General features: G+C 55.4%; 1 protein-coding gene across 13 annotated transcripts in view; it reads left to right on the plus strand.

Annotated features, from left to right (window-relative positions):
• Positions 1–16,413, plus strand: part of RALGPS1 (Ral GEF with PH domain and SH3 binding motif 1) — a 311,034-nt gene that overhangs the window by 289,185 nt on the left and 5,436 nt on the right. For 10 of the 13 annotated variants that reach the window (XM_078436478.1, XM_081790947.1, XM_078436474.1 and 7 more), the window contains 5 exons: positions 1,548–1,599; positions 11,111–11,194; positions 12,558–12,663; positions 13,641–13,733; positions 13,924–14,029. In XM_078436478.1, coding sequence (XP_078292604.1) covers positions 1,548–1,599; positions 11,111–11,194; positions 12,558–12,663; positions 13,641–13,733; positions 13,924–14,029 — 441 coding nt within the window. The remainder of the gene's footprint in view (positions 1–1,547; positions 1,600–11,110; positions 11,195–12,557; positions 12,664–13,640; positions 13,734–13,923; positions 14,030–16,413) is intronic. The other 3 variants (XM_081790943.1, XM_081790945.1, XM_081790946.1) reach the window with 3 other exon arrangements.

A 16,413-nucleotide genomic window follows, 5' to 3' on the forward strand; every position in this document is an offset into this window, starting at 1 on the left:
TGTCTGGGAGCCCTCCCAGGGCTGGGGGTGGCTTAGTTGCCGGGCTGGGGGTTTGATCCGGTGTGGTCTACAGGGTGGGGGGCCCATGAGCACTGGGAGGAAGGGGGAGGAAGGGGAAGGGCGGGAATCACCTGTCACACGTCCCAGTCTCTGAGGCAGTGTCCCTACAGGGGCAGTCATCTCCCACCCCCCGGAAGGGCTGTGACAACCAAAGTCGGCACCTGCCTTCTCACCTGGGGGGAAGTTATCCTAATTGGACCCAGTCAGGGCTTTACAACAGCTTAGGACAGTGCAGGCTGTGGTTCGTAGGTGTCAGTGTGTTGGGGAGAATTCTGGAGTCAGTGTGTTCAGGAAAGGCTGGGCTGCACCAGGTAAGCAGATCCGTTCTGAGAGACTAGAGTATGCTGATGAGCATTATGGATCTCTCCAGAAAGGCAGTAGAGTCTGCAGGTCCCCACAGCCCGGTCGTGGAACCCTTTCCTCGGAACGTCCTGGAATGCGATGGGGGTGAAGTTCTGAGGAACCATTTTGGGAAGTGCCAGACCCAGAGCATTCAGCTGGGCAGCTGAGTTTTCCATCCAGGAAAACTTTCTGAGCTGTGCCTGTAACCCCCAGGCCTTGCTATTCCTGAGACAGAAAAGGGACTCAGGCACAGTGCTGTCCGGTATCCAGGCAGATCACCAGGCGGTTGGTCCTCAGCCCCTCTTCTTGGGAAACTCAGATATCTTTCTGTCTGGAGCCGAAAGCCCCGGGAGTGAACTGCGATGTGCGCATGTGCCCTGTCTGGAGACCTTTCCACCCGGTGACTCCCAAGGGGCCCGAGACCTTCTCCCTCCTCCTTTCCGGCTGGCCCGCCTTAGTGCCAGCAGGCAGCCCAGGCAGAGAGCCGAGCCGAGGCACCTCCGGGTCCTGAGAGAGTGCACAGAGGCACTCGGCAGTGTGCAGTGACAGGTGTCCTTGTGGCTGGAGCCGGGCCTTGGAGAGCCGGTGTCCCGGTCCACCCCAGAGGAGCAGCCTGGGGGAGGTGGAGCCCGTCTCTTGTGTATGCTGGCCAGGAGGCGAGGGCGTGCTCCCTGGAGGCTTCTGTCTAATGCCAGGCAGCTTCTCTGTGACCATTTGGGAGGAAGGAGGTGCTCATTTGGCCCCTGTCCTCACTAGGTGAGGCTTGTTCTAGTACTGGTGTCACTTGGGCCAGGAGGGAGGCGGTGATGGGGCCAGGCCAGGCCAACACAGAGGCCGAGGGACACAGAGCCTGGGGGGCCAGTGGGCAGGTAGCTGCCGCCTTCAGCGGGGCAGAGGGAAGGGAGTGGAGGGCCTACCGGGAACGGCGGGAGGGGCTGGTTCTTTGACGCTCCCAGGAGAGGGCGTCAGAAATAGCAGCAAAGCCCCAAGTCATACGGAGGCCCACAGGGTCAGAAAGCTGTTCGTCTGGCACTTCTGTGGAGCTCAGGGGGCCTGGGCCCGCTGACCCAGGAGAACAGACTCCTCCGGGGTTGGCCGCTCTTCCACGAGGCCGCCACGCTCATCGATCTGTGTTCCTTTTCCAGGCAGTAGTGAGAGCTCAGAGTTTAGTGAAGAGATGTCTTCAGGGCTGGAAAGGTGAGTGTGGCCTCAGCTCGGCCTCCCTCCCAGGGCGGCGCTCAGGGCTCTGGGCAGGGACCGGCCCCCACCCCCACCGCCCCTCACTGGCCGCTCCTCGGGTCAGCTCGGGGCCCAGGGGCAGGCCCCCTCGGCGTGGGGGGTAGAAGAGCAGGATGGGCAGGGGGCGGGGGTCCCGGCCCCATGCTCTGAGCAGCCCCACTCATCTTCCGGTCCAGAGCTAGCCCAGGCGCCTGAGGCCAGTAGCTCTTCCTCAGGCCGAACTGCAGAGGAGAACCTGCGAGCAGATTTGGTCTGAAATGTGGGTTCTTAAAACCAGACTCCTGAGATGGGCCTGGTGTGGAGATGGGCCCGTGGCTCCGCCTGGTGGGGTCTGAGAGTGTTACACCCGCAAGGCCTCGGCTTTGGGCTGACACCCGCCCCGCTGGGCACTGGTGACAGCGAGTGGATCCCAGCCCCGGGTTTGGCTCCCTGTGGTGAGCCCTTCTGCCCCGGGAGTGGGGCCTCCTGCTCGGGAAGCCACTCACCCCACACGCTGATGCTTTCTCTGCTGGGCACCAGGGGGGCCCCGGGAAGACAGAGGTCCTGAGCGGGGAGCTCCCACGGCGGCGGCTCCGCCGGAAGTGAGGGGCGTCGTGGTGACTGGAGGTCTGAGGGGATGGCAGGGAGAAATCCACTGACACCGAATGCTACAGAGAGGCAGGTCCGCACCGTCCTTCACAGTAGCCCCTCCACCAGCGTGCGGGGGCCCGTGCGCACAGAGGGACACACACACGCCCACACTTATACACACAGTCTCCCACACGCGTGTGCACACACGTGCATCCATACACGTGCTCTCGCATGTGTGGGTGTACGTACACATGTACGGTCACACACAGCTCTCACACACACACACACACACACACACACACACACCTCACACGCTCCTCATTCCTCATTCCTCCGGGGGGTGCTGACGCCTCCTGTCTCACCGGCCCCCACAATCATAAAACGGCCAGAGAGGAGGAGGTGAACCCACCCAGCGAGTCCTCACAGGGCAGAGAGACGTAAGTGATAAGCCAGGAGTGACTTCCGTTGAGCATTCCCTGTGGGTCAGACGCTGTCTCGGCCCCACCGAATCCTCAAGCACTTCTGCACGGTGGTTATCGGTAGTGTCCCCGTTTTACACCTGTGGCCAGTAAGACTCAGGGAGGTGAAGTGACTAGTCCTGCTTCCCGCTCCTCTGGTAGGGCAGAGCCGGCCCAGGTCCGCATCCTCCTGACCACTGAGCCCACCTCTTCACTGCTATGCTCCCGGCCTGGTCCAGAGGGCCACTGTGACAGCTACAGGCACTGGCCCCACGTCAGTCAGTCGGTTGGTCGGTCCGTCCGTCCTTGGGAAACCCTGGACGGAAGGCCACGAGCCCTCGGAACCTGCCCCCTCTGCCCTTGCTGCGGGACCTCTGGAGGGATGTTTGCTCTGTTCTTGCTTGGGTCGCTCGGGCAAATGGTCCCCACTGCCCTCGCCCTGAGGCCGGCCCAGCAGTGGAGATGAGAACCAGACAGGGTCTAGGGCAGACTCCACGTCTGATGAGCAAAATTTTGGCTTTTGTCAACATCAGTCAGGGGACTCCTAGGGAGACCCTGAGGAAGGGGGCTTACAGGCAAGCCAGTGTCCCCTGGCCACAGGCCAGCGAGGGGACACCGAGTGGGGAATGCAGTCATGGTGCCAGGATCCTGAATATCATCCAGACTTGAACTTATTCACTGGTTCGTTCATTCCCTCATTCACTCACTCATTCATTCATTGAGTAGCTGTTTATTAAGCCACTGCATCCTGCCAGGCACCCTGCTAGTCACTGAGGGCAGCAGGTGTGGATCCTAAGGAGCACCCATGACCCAGACTGGAGCCACCAGGAGGGAAGACAGTGAGAGAATTCCTGCCCCCGGGAGAGGATGCCGTACTTAATCAGTAGCGAACCCTGTAAGGCGCAGCATTTCTCTTTTTTCTCTTTCACTTAGAATTTGGCATTCAATTTCCCATCCATCATAATGTTCGTAGTAGGTGCTTGGGACGCAGGACCTCCAGCAAGCGCCGGTCTCCCAGCTGGCTCAGCCAGGCAGATGCCCAGGCCTGGGAGCCCGCAGGGAGAACGTCCTGTTTCTCATTCTCTGGGGACCCAGCTCTGGGATCCTAGCCCCATGAGGAGACAGGAGACCACTTGCTTTGGAAGGTGCCTGTGGGGCTGGGATGAGCCCTCCAGCGTGAGACCCACGCTGCGCCCTGGCCTCCACCTCCTGTGGCCTGGCCTCCAGTCTGCTTTTCCATCCTGCACTAGCCTCTTTCCACGTCCACCGGAAAGAACCCGCTCCCCTAAATGCACGCGAGCATTTTAGACTTTGGTCAAGACCCGGATGGGAGAGCTGGAGGGGAGAGTCTGTCTCACGCTCTTTGAAAATCTTCATCAAACGCCACTCTTTTCCACACAGTTCAGTGGCCACAGTTCACTTTGCCACCGGGCCTCCCTTCTTCCTAACCTTCACCCACACCGTGCTCAGCCCCACTGGGTCCTCCCTTCACAGTTGACGATTTTAGATGAAGTTTTTTAAAAGAGGAACAAATTGGGTGATGGAGGTACGTGTACGTACAAAAACACGTAATGTCCCTCATCTTGGTTCTCTCTGAGTCCTAGGGTCATCGAATGAATTTCTTTCCTTCATTTTTTCCCTCTCCAGATCTGCCACAGTGGGCACATGCCTTTTTTACACCCTGAAAACTAACATTTAACTTAAAAAAAAAAAAAAAAAGATATAATCAGAAACATTTACTGATTGGTTTTGAAGAGGTAACATGTGAAAAGTATGGCACAAAGTCATCGCGAACCCCTCGGCCATCTGTCTTCTCTAGTCCCACATTGGCAGTGTGTGGAAAGGGTGCTCTCGCGTGAGAGGCGGGCCAGATGTTTTTTGAGTTTGAGTTGCCGTACTTTGATGCTTTTATGAGTTTCACTCAGTGTGTCCCTCTTGCCACAGGGGGTGGAAAGACGAGGAGGCAGAGGGGTCCTTGGGGGTCATAAGAGGAGAGTGTGACAGCCTCTCGGGGGCAGAGCTGTTTCTCCTTCCCAGGGAGGTGATGGATAGAGGGGAGCTAGTCAGAGCTCAGAGTCCAGCGGGGTGACCCAAGGCAGACTGCGGGGTCAGGGGTGGTTTCCGGTAGAGGCGATGGTTAAGCAGAAGCCCGAGAACTTTGGTGAAGAGGACCACAGTGGGCCCTCGAGAGGGGTGGTGGGATCTGAGGAGGCTGCGAGGCCTGACTCATGTGCCAGGATGAGAAAGGAGGTGGCCCAGGGACGCTTGGTATGGCTCTTAAGAGTCACTGCGGGAGAGGTGGGCTCCGTGATGCATCCTGGTCTCTGAAGTTCTTAGCGTACCTCTGCATTGAAAGATCATGATCTGGCTTCCAGACACTGCCAGCAGCGCCGGGAGGGGCCTGAGATCAGGACTGCTTGCTCTCAGTGACCTTGGGCATGGCTCTCAACCTCTGGGCCTGAGGAGCCTCAGCTCTACAGCGAGGATACTCACAGGAAATACTTAGCACACAGGTGGAGTTGCTATGTTTGGGAACTTACTTGGATGCTTTTATGAGTTTCCTTCAGTCTGTCCCTCTTGCCAGCGAGCCAGTGATCCGGGGGTCCAAGACTGGATGTCACGGGTGAAGAGGAGAGTCCCCAAATGGCGGTTCAGTCATCATGGGATGGATGAACTGCAATGAAGACGAGTGTCCACCAGCCCTGGTTGGCCTCCAGGGTGACACTGAACTGTGGGGAGGACCCCTTTAAGAGGGTGCTGCAGACGGTTGGCCCCGCAAGTGCTCCAGGGTGTCGAAGAGGTTAGGTGACGCAGTTTTTCCCTGCGTGAGGTTTACTTGTTCTTTTTAGCTGGTGGAATCTTCCAGCATCCTTAGGGAGACCCCAGGAAAGTAGGGTCATGGCAGCAGATTCCTAAGTCTGCCACCCCCAAACCAGTTTTTAAAGACACCCCATTCCCCTCCTGAGAAGATCAAAGGGCTCTGGCAGATTTTGCCAAGGTACAGAGGTGCCTCTTGAGCCCCAAACTGCAGCGTTTTGAGACAGGGAGGCAGTCCTGGAGGTGAGGGGTGCCTTTAACTGAAGTGCAACACGAGAGTGGCTGTTCACAGGGTGACTTTCACAGAGGGCCTCACTGCTTCCTCTCACCCCCGTGGCTGAGGCCCAGGAATCCTCCAGGCCCGTGTCCCTCACCCACCCACCCCGTGGTCTGCTTCCCCCAGCCCCCATCTGTCTTGTTCTGTACCCCCATTCCGCTGCTCTGCCTCCTGGGGCAACCCAGTGGGACGATGTCCCAAGCTTCTGATTTCGGTTTCCCCCCAAAGATAACATCTCTTGCCTCACTTTCAGCAGCAGACACTGAAGTCTGGAAAATGAGGCTCCACCCAGGAGCTCAGACCCCTTGGAGAGAGAACAGCTGGCAGTGGTCCCTGGGCCTTTGGCTTGACCTCGTCCTGGGGCCCTGGCAGATGAGGGCCAGGCCGTGCCCACTAGCTGCTGTGGCTTCCCAAGTAGCTGAGAACTTTCAGCCCACGACCTCTCTGCCCGGTACCTACAACCCCTCAGACTCAGGTCCTAGAAAATGGGAGGACTCTCCGTCTTGTATCAATCCGTCTCCGTGCACATCTGCCACAGTCCCCTCTCTCCCCGCAGACCGATTTCTAGACTTTTCAGCTCACAGAGGGGAAGACGGACACCTCACAGCTCCCAGGTTTACACGTTATACCTTCATCCAGCCACAGAGCCTGACTTTCCGTGTCTCAAATCTGGTTCTGAGTTGTCATGAGAGAAAATCTGATTGGCCTGGCTTGGGTCAAGTGTTGTTTTATCCACTCAGTACGAGTAGATAAACATGCAGTATGGATATGGCTCCTAGGGACCCACTCAGATCAGGGACATTGCCCAGAGAAGAGTGAGTGAGTGAGTGACTCATAGGCAGTAAAAGGCCTTTAGCAAGTACGGCTAGAAGGGATGTCCTAGGGCCCAGCAGAACGCAGACTGGCGGCTTCCTCTCTGCAGATGAGGGTGGATCCTCAGCAAGAGGTTGGAATCGAGCTCTGGCCTAAGGGGATGGCTTCCCGTTAAGGGTTCGCTGGTGCGGGGGGACACTGTTGATGAACAGCATCTCCTGGGCCCTTCCATAGGCAGATGCCTGCCTCAAGGGGCTCTGCGCGCTTGGGGCAGAACAATGGGCGGAGAAGCCTACTTCTGCTAAGATAAGATTACTGAGGCCCCAGTGTAATTATGATCCAGGACTTCTCCCGTTCCCCAACCTCCTAAACCAGCTTTAGGACATTTAATCCCCACGATACCACCTAATGTGTACCTAGAAAACTAGTGCGGAGGAGAGGCCTTTCAGACCTGCCTTGGGTAATCTGAATTCTCATGATGCTGTTGCCCCAAGTGGGACCCTGGTTGCTTCTACCTCAATAGCACTACCCGCTCTCCCTCTTCCTAGTGCTGTGACCTTGGGCAAGTTACTCCATCTCTCCAAGCCTCAGATTCCTCATCTATAAGGTGGGGAGAAGAAGAGTGCTGCCTAACAGTGTTCCTAATTGTTAGGACAGAAAAATGACAGTGTGATTAGACAAGATAAGGAACAAATACTGCTTAGCACTTAGCACATTGCCTAGCACCCATCACTCCCATCATCTCCATCACCCCCACCATCCCCATCACCCCCATCACTCCCATCATCACCCCCACCATCCCCATCACCCCGATCATCTCCATCACCCCCACCATCCCCATCACCCCGATAATCTCCATCACCCCCACCATCCCCATCACCTCCATCACTCCCATCATCTCCATCACCCCCACCATCCTCATCACCCTGATGATCTCCATCACCCCCACCATCCCCATCACCTCGATCATCTCCATCACCCCCACCATCCCCATCACCCCCACCATCCCCATCACCCCGATCATCTCCATCATCCCCAATCACCCCCACCATCCCCATTACCCCGATCATCACCCCCACCATCCCCATCACTCCGATCATCTCCATCATCCCCACCATCCCCACCATCCCCATCACCCCCATCATCCCATCATTCCACCATCTCCATCATCCCCATCATCCTCATCAGCCCATCCTTATTATCACCATCATCCTTATCACTATCATCATCATCATCATCATCATCATCTTGCATACCACTTGGGACTGAAGTGTTTTATTTGGTTGTCATCCTACATCTTCCCCAGACCAGACTTCCCGTGAGTAGGGTTGCTTCCTGCGTCCCTCCTCCCCACCACTACCCAAGATCCACCCCTCAGAGGAGACTGTAAAATGGCTTTCCTGGAATACATTCCATTTAGCCACATTCTGCTCCAGCATCATGCCAGGAAAGTTGTGGTTCTGGAGTGGGAGCCATGTCAGTCCAAGAAACTCCCTGATTTCTGAGCTCACCAGATACAATGCTCATTCATTCTGCATTTCTGTCCCTGAACATTCAAAATAACAAATCTTCGCAAAGCGGGGCAGTGATCAGATTGGTTCCAATGGCTGAAGACCCTAGCTCCTCCGTGCTGATTTTAGCCCGCCTGGGCCTGACCAGAATCACCCAACCATCACAACCCCCTCTCCAGCGTACGGGGCTCATCTTGGGAGGAAAGGTGGCCACCACAACCCTAACTATTCTAAAAGCTGGCCTTGAAGAAAATTCACCATTACACTGCCCTTCAAGGCCAGGGTCACTCCCCCAGGCTCCAGGGAAGCAGACTCTGACTTCCCCCACTTGGAGGAGCTTGACTGACATAAGCTGTCTACTCATACCAGAAAGCCAGACTCCCTTTGTTAATATTTGCGTCTCCATCCCTAAATCCCTAATGACAGGCCAGTGGGGTGGGATGAGTGGCTTCACTTCCTTGAGCCTCAGGTTCCTCACTTGAGTCACGGTGGGAATAGCACCCTTCACAGAGTTGGGAGGAGCGGCGTGTCTCATGGTAAGCAGTTGCCTTTCCGTGCCCGTCAGCCAAAACCACCAGAAGCTTACTCCAGTGCGGAGACCAAGGGACGAGGGGCCTGGGAAGGGTCCTACCCAAGGAGATCTAGGGCCTAAGACTGTTGTGGCCGTCCAGTCTCATGGACACCGACAGAGCCCGATCAGTGTGAGCTGTGGCAGAGACCTACATGGAGGGGTACCTCTGGGAGAGCACCCAGAAGCCACCCACATGGTGCCAGTTCCACACGCAGAGCCAGTGCCTGTGGCAGAGCCCCGACACGTGACATCTGGGCCTCCCTGTGACCCTGAAGGGTGTGGGAAGAGCTTGGGCTATACAACCAGACAGAACAGGGTCCGGTCCTGGTTTATTAGGCTCAGGCCTCGGTCAAGTGTCTTCACATCATTGAGCCTCAGTTTCCCTATTCTGGGGAAGATAATGTGCTTAACTTAAACAAAGCTCCAGTGAGATGGTGAGTGTAACAGCCTTGCACATATGAGCCCCCCACTCACTAGTGATCTCCGTGCCCCCACACTCCCCACCAGTCCAGTGCACCAGGGGGCACCCCGCGCCCTTAGAAAGAATGTGAAGAGAGGTTGCTTACAAGGCTAGGCTGGTTGGAAGATGTTGGTTTAAGGGTCTCCATCAACAAGCGTCAGTCCTACAGACATCTATTGAGTGTGCAGCCATGGACAGTCTCAGAAAGGAGAGCACGACAGAGGGAAGGTAGCAGTGGCAGCCACACCCCCCTGTTGGTGGAACTGCCAGTCACTGGGGACAGCCTGCTGTCATCACACATTTTCTTCGGGTACCAGGGCAAAAAGACCCACAAGATGAAAGGTGGAGAAGAAGAGGCCAGAGGACCCAGCTCTGGAAAGGGAGGCTCCATCTCCAACTCCAGACAGGTGGTGGTTCAGAGCAGGATTCCAGATCAAGCGAGGAGACGTCTTCCTGGCACAAGGAATGTCATCGCAGAAAGGTTCACTGTCACACTCTGCCCCAATTCATAAGAAATCTCTGGTGGTGGCTGTGGAGGAAAGCAACCCTGGAGGCAGCCCATAGCGAGCCCTCCCAGCAGTCCACTTAAGCACGGGGTGGTAGCATGTCACAGTGCCACACCCAGCTGTGAGGTACGCAGTAGTGTTCCCAGTAATGGTGAAAGTACTGAAGCTTTTCATAAGTGAGAGCAGATTCATCATGACCTGTAATGTCGCTCACTCACTGCATTGCAAGCCTCTTTCTGAATGGAAGAGAGGGAGGAAACCGTCGGTCTGTGGGCTGGGAGTTGGGCATGCCAGGGCCTCTTCTGTGCCACAGTTCATGGCGGGGGCAGGGGCGGGGTCAGCCTCTGACCATCATCTGTCACCAAGGGGTGGTGGGGAAAGGCTGAGATCCATTGCATTTGAGGACTTGAGGGGCCAAGCACATGCTGTGGCTCTTTACCTCCTGAAGAGGAGTAGCTGTTGGGCAGAAGGAGCAGGGTCCCAGAGCAGTTGGCCTAGAAGGCCTCAGACTCCCACGAGCCCTGAACTTGGGCCTCTGCACAGCAGACCCAGATGCTCCTCAAGAACAGGTCCTTCTCAAGCAGAGGATGGAGGCGCAGAGAACAACGCCACCCTCTCTTGGAGGAACCGGAGCTCACTTATGGTATGACGCACCTGCTGGAGTGAATGATGATGTCCCACGCCACCCCCAGGTGTCCAGAGCTGCGGGGCAGCACGCGGCAACCGAGGATGGGCAGTAGAGAATAGTATATTTGAAAAGGAAGTCTCCACCCCGTCTGACTATAAATTGGGTTACATCATTGTTTAGCCAATGGGCAAGGAATGCTACAGCCCAGGGAGAGACCATGCTGCAGGGGTGAGAAGGTTGAGGACCAAGTGGACACAAGAAGTCATTCTGCTGAAGGAGGAAAAGACGAAGAGAAGAAAAATGGAAGCCTCCCCCCAAATAGGTTAAGCTCCCTGCTTACTCTGGAAACTGCGCCTTCCTCTGCAAGGGCTCCCTGCTGGGGACTCCAGGAGAGAGAGGAGCTGAGAAGCCAGAGGGGTAGCCTGTGGAGAGATTCCAGGCCCTCCCCCCCAGGCCCAACGTGCAAGACTGCCCACAGTTCTGTCGCTGTGTGCGCCCTTTTTGCTGGATTAGCCATGGAACATTTGGGCTTTCCTGCTTTTTTCTGTTAAATATGTCAGCTTCACATTGGGTAAGTGGGTGTGCCCTGATTTTAGTCACCCCCTGCCACTGGAAGAGGGGTGAACATTTAATTAGTTAAGGAAAGAATCACCTGGAGCCTTGGGAACTGGCCCTGACGGAGGCTCTAGGGGCTCCAGATGTGCCCCAGATGTGCCTGTAGCATGACGGAGGAGGTGTGGGAAGAGTTGGGGTTGAAGCTTCCCGAGCTAATGACCGCAGGGTGTGAGATACCCTCGCTTCCTCAGAGTATCTGGTTGTTCCGGGCTGTTGCTAAAAGTCCACCCTTTTCCTCTGAAGCAGGGGACGTCTCTATGCCACCCTGGGGCCCAACTGGCGCGTTCCAGTTCGGAATTCTCCCCGGACCCGGAGCTGCGTGTACAGGTATTCGTTGATTCGTGTGTTCAGTTATTTGACGAACAGCTCTAGGCTGCTCGTTGGAGGCCACACACTGTGCTAGAGGTTGCTCATGGGACAGACGTGGCCTCTGCCTTGGCCCGGGAGGCCGCTGCCACAGGAGAAACAGGCCTAACGGATAATCCCGGATGACTGATGGTCCCAGGGTGGAGGTGGGATGGAGCAAGGAAGGGCTCTCTGGAGAAACGACTGGAAGACTGATAGGAATTAAGCAAATACAGGGAGGGGAGGTGTAGGGATAATAAGAGTGCCCCAAGCCGAAGCAAATGAAGGAGAGTCAGTGTTGTCAGAAATGAGAGGGGGAGGGGCGGAGATGAGGTTGGAGAGGTGGGGCCGAGCAGGGTTGGGGGGAGGTGACAGACTGTGGCAAGACCAGGTCATCCTGGCCAGAGGCATGGAGAGCTGGAGAGGGTGCAGGAGGAAGGCAGGAGGGGCCGCAGGGAGGCCGGGGCAGAGCATTGGGCAGTTGTCCAAAGGAAGAGCCAAGTTGGCCTAAGGTGGGGGGGGGCGGGGGCGGGCAGGGTGACTGAGAGGGGTAGTCAGGCATATGTAGGACTTGGGATCAGGGCATCCTTGGGATTCAGTAGGTTGCAGGGGCGGAGGGGTAAGTGGAGAAACACCCCAGGTCCCTGGTTCAAGCCGCCAGGTGGACGGCGGTGCCATTCACACGCACGTGGAGAAAAAGCAGCTTGAGGAAAGGCGCCAAGTTGAGGGAGATGCCCATGGGAGGCGCCTGCCCAGTGAGTAAAGCCACTACCCGCTACCCAATGTGTGAAGCCCAGGGCACAGGTCCTGGCCAGAGCTGCACTTGGCAGCCTTCACCTGTAGGTGGCGCCTGAAACCCTGCGGCCCTGGGGGAGAAGGGAGCCCTGAGGCAAAGGTGCAGGGCTGGTCAGCTGTCCTCCTCCCCGCTCCTCACTCCACCCCCACCTCCCCCACTGCTCCTCCAGGCTCCTGCCCACACAAGGAGGGGCTGCATAGGCCCCAGACAAAGGTGGGAGCACAGGGGCAAGGCAGGAGGAAGCCACCGCAGAGCTCAGGACAGGGTGGCGGGTGCTGCTGGGGCCTGGGTTAGAGGGAGCTCGGTCACCAAGCCTCGGGCCTTGCAGGCCCCCAAAGACAAGGGAGGTGAAAGTTTGCGGCTGTGGCTGCCCTGGCCCCTCTTCCTTCAAGCTGCAAGGCCTCAGGGGCCCCTCCCTGGCCTTTTCTTGACAGCGTTGAGTTTCTGGCCTGGCGCAGGATCAGGGACTCTGCAGTGGGGACCTGGGAGGGAGAGGGTGCCTGACCCCAGCTCCTGCAGGGCAGCGTCTGACTGGTGGTCTCCCCTCAGCCCCACGGGCCCGTGCATCTGTACGCTGGGGAGCTCAGCCGCCGTGCCCACCATGGAGGGTCCTCTGAGGAGGAAAACTCTGCTCAAGGAAGGACGGAAGCCCGCGGTAAGTGCAGACAGCCCTCCATCCGGAGGCGGCCGGGGCATCAGTGAGGGCCCCGGGCTCCAGCCCTGGCTGTGCCACTGAGTGGGCAAGGGCCTCAGTTCCCATATCTGTAAATTGGGATAAAATAGTGTCTGTGTCCTAGAGGATTCGGCAAGAAGGTCACACGCATGGCCGTGCACACAGTGAGCGTGCGGTGAGCCAGGGCTGTGATGAGGGCAAGTGGAAGCTGGCAGAGCCCTGGAGTTAGGTTGGTACTGCCCTCGAGAGGGTCAGCACAGCATTGGCATTCCATCTCAGCCAGAGCACCCCAGTGCGGGTATCATGGTTCTGCTGGGCGATGGCTGAGCATGTCTGGGTTTTAAAAATGTTTTTCCCTGGAGCGCCTGGGTGGCTCTATCAGTTAAGCGTCCGACTTCGGCTCAGGTCATGATCTCACAGTTCTGAGTTTGAGCCCCCACATCGTGTTCTCTGCTGTCAGCGTGGAGTCCGCTTCAGACCCTCTGTCTCCCTCTCTCTGCCCCTCCCCCCTTCAAAAGTAAATAAACATTTAAAAAAATAAATAAAAAATTTTTTAAAGTAAAAAATAAAAATATTTTTCCCCAGGATATTCTTGGGCCCAAGTTACCTCAATACGTAGGAATTAAGCCTTGGCTCTTAACAAGCCTTAAGCTAGGAAACGAAAGGCTCTCTGAGTAAAGGAGCCAGAGAGGGGAGGTAGGGCTTAGGGCTGAGGAGTTCGGAGGCACGGATGAGGAGGGTCTCCCTCCTCTAGGCCCTGGGTAGAAGTGACATTAGTGGGTGAGTGGCCAGGGAAGAGGTGAGGAGGTGAGGCCAGCACTGGCATTGGCTTGAGGCGGGTGGGGGGGGGGGGGAGGGGAGCACCCTTCCACCCACGGGGCTGGGTCTGTAATCAGACAGGGAGGGGGGACTTCCCCACTACTTGCTGGGGTGTCACTCTGCCTCCCCTTCCTCTGTAGCTTTCCTCGTGGACCAGGTACTGGGTCATCCTCTCGGGATCCACCCTCCTGTACTACGGAGCCAAGTCCTTGCGGGGCACGGACAGAAAACACGTAAGTCCCATGAAAGGACTTTCCATGCTGGGACTTCGTGTAGTATGACCTGCAGAGGAGGGGCGGAGGGAGGCAGGGGAGGTGGCAGGGGTGGGAAGGAACCTCGCCGGGCCCCCCAGCCTTCCTGGGGGAGACGATGCAGGGGAATGGAGGGCATGGGCCTCCTGGTTACGCTGTTGTTCTTCCCCAGTATAAATCCACACCCGGCAAAAAGGTCTCCGTTGTGGGCTGGATGGTGCAGCTTCCTGATGACCCCGAGCACCCCGATATCTTCCAGCTGAATAACCCTGACAAAGGTAGGCAGCGGGCCCGGGGCCAGGTGCCCACCATTTCTCCCTACCCTGTTTTCCTCTCCTACTAAATGTACATTTTGAAACAGTAGGAACTTTGGGGGCTGCTGCCTTCCCTTTGCTTTAGGTTGTGATCAGAGGGTCCCCTCACTAGTCCATGAAAAAACTGCTTAGATCGCGGTCAGTGTGTTCAGTGAGCAGTGGGCATGGCACGTGGCTCCAGGAACCATTTTGTGGCCTCACCTGTGGCTACTGGGGCCCGTCACCTTTGGAGCTGTGGCCTCGGGGTCTTGGAATAAATAATATAACCCTGCATGAGGCAGGGACCACGTGGCTGGGAGGGTCTCAGGTCTTGGGAGATTTCAGGGATGCCCCTGACATCACCTGTGCTGTGAGACTCTCACAATATCCTAGTCCAAGGCCAAATCTGAGAAGAGCCTTTTTACAAAAGCCCCAACTTTACCTTGTCTGGCCATCTTCCATTTCCCTCCTGGTTCCACCCCTCCTCCATGACCATGTCGGGTAGAAGGAGAGGTTCTGGGCACCATCTTGTCCAGGAGCACTGCCTGCACTGGACATTCAGAATAGGCCACGCTCTGAAGGAAACGGAAATCAGAACCACAATGAGATATCACCTCACACCAGTCAAATGGCTAAAATAAAAAAGACAAGAAATAACCAGTATTGGCAAGGATGTGGAGAAAAGGGAACATTTGTGCACTGCTGATGGGAATGTGAAAGGGTACAGCCACTGTGGAAAACAGTATGGAGGTTCCTCAAAAAATTAAAAATAGAAATACATATGATCCAATAATTCCATTGCTGGGTATTTACCCAAATGAAGACACTAATTCAAAAAGAAATTCACCCCTATGTTTAAAGTTTATTGCATTATTTACAATAGCCAAGATATGGAAGCAACCTAAGTGTCCTTTGGTAGATGAATGGATAAAGAAGGTGTCTTACACACACACACACACACACACACACACACACACACACACACCAGAAAAATATTATGCAGCCATAAAAAAGGATGAGATCATGCCATTTGTGACAACATGGATGGACCGAAAGAGTATTATGCTAAGTGAAATAAATCAGACTGAGAAAGACAAATACTATATGATTTCACTCATATGTGGAATCTAGAAGAAAAAAAGCAGAATCAGACTTATAAATACAGAGGATGAACTGATGGGTGCCAGAGGGGAGAGAGGGGTAAGGGGTTGTCAAAATGGGTGAAGGGGAGTGGGAGACACAGGCTTCCAGTTACGGAATGAATGAGTCACAGGAATAAAAGGCACAACATAAGGAATATAGTCGATGATATTTTAATAGTGTTGTGTGGTGATAGCTAATAACTACACTGTGGTGAGCACAGCATAATGTATAAACTCGTTGAAGCGCTTTGTTGTACAGCTTAAACTAATGTACCATTTTGTGTCAACTATACTCAAAAAAAAAACAAAAACAAAACAAAAAAACCAGAATGGGCCATGCTAATCTTCCTGGTGGCGCACGTCACATGACAAAACCCTGAAATGCCTGGGTGTTGGGTTCTAGCCAGGCAAAGTCGCTGGGATTATAAAGTCTCCGAGCATCTTCACATCCTCACAGGAATGTTCTAGTGCAAAGTTCGTGTACTTAAAAAGCACCTGAGGATCTTGTTAAAATTCAGATTTGGATTCAGCGGATCTGGGGTGGAGGCCAAGCTTCTGTATATCTAACAAGCTCCCAGGTAACAGCTGCTGCAGGAGACAGACCACCCGTGACTGGCAGGGTTCTAATGTCATTAGCTGGGCAGTAAAGGAGCACCAACCTCAAGGGGCCCAGGGGGCGGAGGAGAGAGGAGCCAAGTTCTCTGCTCCAGGTCTGAGCAACTGAATCCACACACAGTTAGACACACATCAGAGGGCATCCCAGGCTGGTTACCACGGGAATTTCTTCCTCAAGGCTCTGGGCCTGGATTAGAAGAGGTTTCTTGAGGAAGTAAAGGCTGTGTGCCTACATGAGCCTGACTTAAGGACCATATGGCCACAGGGACCACAGGCCACTCTTGGGCCTTAGCCCCCAGGAAAGCACTGTCCCCAAGCAGAGGGCAGTATGACACAGAGGGTGGCCAGGGTCTGTGGATAAATCCAAAGGATCTGTGAACTTGAGTGGGGAAAAAATTACATCTTGGTTTTCTGTGGCCTCTCACGCCTTTATTTACGAGCATTAAACTACAAGAACGTTCACAACACCTGTGATTTTGTCTGCAAGAAAAACCACAGATGTTTTCCTATCACATATTATTGCAGATTTCTCAGAGTGGCATTTCTACTCATCTCTCTGGAATTACAGTACCGTGTCAGACCTGCCCCTGGGTCTTGTTATTGGTGGGTTCA

Source organism: Panthera onca, chromosome D4, assembly GCF_046562875.1.
Source record: "Panthera onca isolate mPanOnc1 chromosome D4, mPanOnc1 haplotype 2, whole genome shotgun sequence".
Taxonomy (NCBI): Eukaryota; Metazoa; Chordata; class Mammalia; order Carnivora; family Felidae; genus Panthera; species Panthera onca.